Genomic DNA, 4,401 nt, shown 5'->3' on the forward strand with positions numbered 1-4,401 from the left:
ATATATATATATATATATATATATATATATATATATATATATATGAAAGAATACATACTTTAATAATGCCAATCGCTCCAAAATGTTGACAAATCTCTTCTTCGGAGATAGATGGATCCATACCGGATACAAAAATAGTATCCTCTTGTGTAACCATTCCGTCGCCGCCACCGCTGTTACGATCACCGTAGCCCCCTGCAATGGACCGAAAGTAATGATTCGTCGCACAGAAGCATCTAAGATAATTTAAAAAATATTCGCGTATCTACCGACCCTGGAGCTACTACTTCGTTCTACTTTAAAAGATACAAGGAAAGTGTTTCGGCTGCACATTTCTTTTTTTGCATTTTTTGGCTTGCTCTGACGTACAAGAGTTTGGAAACACTGTCCATATATCTTTTTCGGGTTCATCACTTCTCAGTAAAAATAGTCGTATATTCAAAGTTATCGTATTCCCGATGACAACAACATTCTTAGTAAGGAACAACGGTCGTTTATTTTCGAGATGTTAGTTACCACACATTTTTTAATAGCCTCTACGATCTTGATTGCGAAGGATTTCCTGCTATTTTTTTTTTTTTTGAAACACGAGCAGAAGCGGAAAACGGATGACCAGTTTTCATTTGGGTAACGTTCTATTTATTCAGAATTTAAGAGTTTACAAGTAATAAATCGTATATACCAGCAAAAGCAAGAGACATTCTTTTCTCTTTTGTAGGGTATTAAAGAAGACTTATAAAGTATATTTTAACAACTAAACACGTATATACACATCTACGTATATCCTTGTAACGTTATTACTCAGGATATTTAGCATAATTATCGCTACTCGTTACGCATTTTTTCCATTTCTTTTTTTTCTCACGAAGTCTTAAAAGGAACGCACAATTACATTCAATAATAACAATTTCTCACTTAGATACCCATTTTTCTGCATAATTTCCGTATACTTCAAATTACGTTTGCAGTATGCATCGTAATCTCCCTTCGTATCGTGTTATTTATAAAAACGTAATGCATTAGTAGCGGTCTAATATTCCCAATAACACCTAACGATACATATAGAACACAGGGTTGCAGCTGAACATACAAAAGGGCTGCAACATTATTTCTTACCCTTGACATTTAATCACAGAATCGGCAAGTAGCTCACCAGCTGCCTTTTATTTACTCTTCTCGCGCTTTGTACGTTTATATGCATTTGAAAATGTATCGACCATATAAAAAATCAATCACGATCATCGTGCGACTATTGTTCTATTCACTAATGTTCACTCGCAATACCCTTCTTTTTTACCTTTTAGGAACCTTTCGACCTTTTAAGGGATTTCCCAAAATAGTTTTCCTACTGCACGACGTCATCGAGGACATGCACAGTGCGGAAATCGGTTGGGTAACGACAGTTTTCTTACGGAATGTATGAAAAATCTAATTTTGGCAGACGCACGGAGATGTCCTACTCTTGTAAAAAAAAAAAAGAAAGTCTTACTTAATACGGTAATACAGGAAAACGACATCCGTGCGCCAGATTCGTAGGATAAAAAAAGCAATTGGTGATCGTAAAGTGCATTTGGTCTTTTTTTTTCAATTATACATCTACAGGCAGAACGCGAACGGTTTTATATTTCATTCTCCTCCGTTCTCACTTTCAACGATAAATTCGCCGTGCGAGTGTGAGATTGAGAGACATCGCACGCTATTTACTGCACTATCCTAACAATGTTGCATAGCAGCCCTTTCATATAACACCGAGTAACCGAGTATTTAAGATCATAAATAGTAGAGTGAAAGCTAGAATATTTAGCACCAGACTAGTACAAACAGTCTGGTGCATTTACCTTTGTTATAACCACCACGGCCACCGCCACTGCTAAAACACAGAAGCAGATATACCAATGAGTTGACTCATGGAGAGACTGTGATCGATCGATCGATGCATGGCGAATCGTATGTATGCCGCTCGCCACCTTTCTTCTTGATTGATGTACCTATTTGTCTAAATGTCTGTACAGTCATACCACATCATGATTTACATTAGACCGTTCGTCCCGCCGTTAAATCACGTCCGTCAGTGTCGTTTAGCATGCAGATTTAGAGAACTTTATACAATGTGAGAAACGACGACAAACGATTGTAAATCGAGAGAGATAAATCGGAGTATTTTGATCGATTCGACGTAACACGAGTCTCGAGGAAAAAGACAAATCTCGATAAAAGCATGCCTAATTTCTACTTGAATATATACATATATATTACACACAGATATTTTATCATTTTTGAAATAAATAAAAAAAAGGTAAGAGATTACTTGTGACTAAGAAAGAATTCTTTGACGGAAAGGAATATTGTTAAGCATTCGCTGCAACTCGCCATTGATTCCGTTGCAGATTGGGACATAGAAATTTGTAAATGCACAGCATAATCGACGTGTTTTGCTTTTCAATTTTTGTTCATGATAGAAAAGAAAAGTATTTCGAAAAATACCTGTTTAAATAATAATACCAATGCTAGAAGCGACGATATACACACAGTAAAACCATGTATCGCTTGAAGGCAAATAACATATGGAAAAATACAATATACGGTTCCACCTTTTTCTCAAAAACTTGTTTCTTTTTATTTAAATATGGTGTATAATAGGTCAGATAAGGCAATATTTCTCTGTAATCTCTTACGACAGACTTTAAATACCATAGTTGCCTAATCATATATAATACACAACCTAATAATACAACAGTGGCCCCAGTGGCGACATCAATCGCTTTGTAGTCTAATCGACTTAAGACCTTTGCATTTAGCTGCCACATAATCTGTGTATGTCGTGTGCATGTATGAATGTGAATGTGTATGAATGTGTACGTGTGTTTGTTGTTATTTCAGAAGCAGCGAATAGTGTCGACATTACAGCCTTTTTACGTCAATTGTCATATACTGTTTTTTTTACCTCTTTTTACCTCAGTTATATCTGTCTGTTAAACCTGTAGGCATACTTTAAACACATTAACGCCCAGTCGGGCATAAAACCGATTCGTAATGATTTCAACAAGAGTTTTCCATTTACTGGCGTTAAGAACATCATTGCATACCTTTGATTTTGCTTCGGCAAAGAATACTTATTGAATGCGGTGGCTGTTGATTTTAATTTAACACCGGAGTCCGTTGCTCCGGTTATTCGCTTCATTATGTATATTATATAAAGATTTAGAAAATGAACTTACTTGTAACCACCGCCGGAGCGATCTCCATAACCGCCACGATCGCTGTATCTACCGCCTCCACCGCCACCTCCGCCTAAAACATATATATACGATGAGTATAAAGTACGAACTGTAAAAGAGAAAAAAATCAAGAAAGATTATTTAAAATAATTTAGTTGCAGAAGTTTTTAATGTAACTGACAGATTATAAAAACTGAGAGGAGAAAGAAATGTAACAAAGAAGAAAAATGCAGAGTCAGAATCTTTAATTATAAAGAGTGCAAAGAAAATATGAACCTCCGCTGTAAGAACCAGAATTGCGATTATATCCTCCACCGCCACCTCCGCTGTAGCTGCCATAATTATTACTACTGTCTCCACTGCCACCTCCACTGTAACTGTTTTGGCTGCTGTAGCTACCTTGAGGTTGCGACTGATAATCTTGACCGCTGTTGGAACTGTAGCTGTTGTAATTGCTATAGTTGCTACCAGAATTCGGAGGTGGTTGACTATATTGATTGTAGCTACTCCCACCAGTCGAAGGTGGTGGATACGATGTATCCTGACCAGTTGCAGGAGGTGGCTGGCTGTACTGATTATATCCCTGTTGTTGGTAATTGGAATACTCTGTAAAAATTCAATACAAATATTTTTTTAACAATTTAAGTTCCTTTATTATTCTTCTAATATACTATTGTAATTTTATATATACTGCTGCATGAAATAAAATTTAGTACCAGATCATTAATGTTTTACGATCTATTCTTTTCAGTTAATTTTTTTACATTATTAATTTTTTTTATGATATAGAAAGAAAAAGAGATAGATAATGGCATTTATAAATGTTCTCTTCTAAAAATATAAAAATGACAAGAAAATGACAAGAAAAAGAAAATAGAAAAAAAAAATGATAGTACAAAATAAAAATAAAGAAACAAAGATAAGAAAAAAATAAAGATAAGAAATTAATAAAAAAAATTACAAAGAAAAAGGATAAACCATACAAGAAGTTCAGAGAACAAATCTTTATTAACATAATTATGGATTTAAATAATTATTGGAGGAAAATGTATATATATATATATATATATATATATATATATATATATATAATATATATATATCTCTAGTCGTAGAACGTACTAACTTAACTTAACCAACGAAAACAAATATTATTACTCTCTACTTAGTTACGTACGTACCG

At 34.5% G+C, this 4,401-nt stretch overlaps 1 protein-coding gene across 1 annotated transcript in view; it reads right to left on the reverse strand.

Moving 5' to 3' along the window:
• Nucleotides 1–4,401, reverse strand: part of LOC105623318 (RNA-binding protein cabeza-like) — an 8,569-nt gene that overhangs the window by 3,081 nt on the left and 1,087 nt on the right. Inside the window, exons 2-5 of the mRNA XM_012204716.1 lie at nt 3,495–3,824; nt 3,219–3,291; nt 1,839–1,870; nt 59–195 (exon numbers count right to left, since the gene is read on the reverse strand). Coding sequence (XP_012060106.1) covers nt 59–195; nt 1,839–1,870; nt 3,219–3,291; nt 3,495–3,824 — 572 coding nt within the window. The remainder of the gene's footprint in view (nt 1–58; nt 196–1,838; nt 1,871–3,218; nt 3,292–3,494; nt 3,825–4,401) is intronic.

The sequence above is a fragment of the Atta cephalotes genome, assembly GCF_000143395.1.
Source record: "Atta cephalotes unplaced genomic scaffold scaffold00055, whole genome shotgun sequence".
Taxonomy (NCBI): domain Eukaryota; kingdom Metazoa; phylum Arthropoda; class Insecta; order Hymenoptera; family Formicidae; genus Atta; species Atta cephalotes.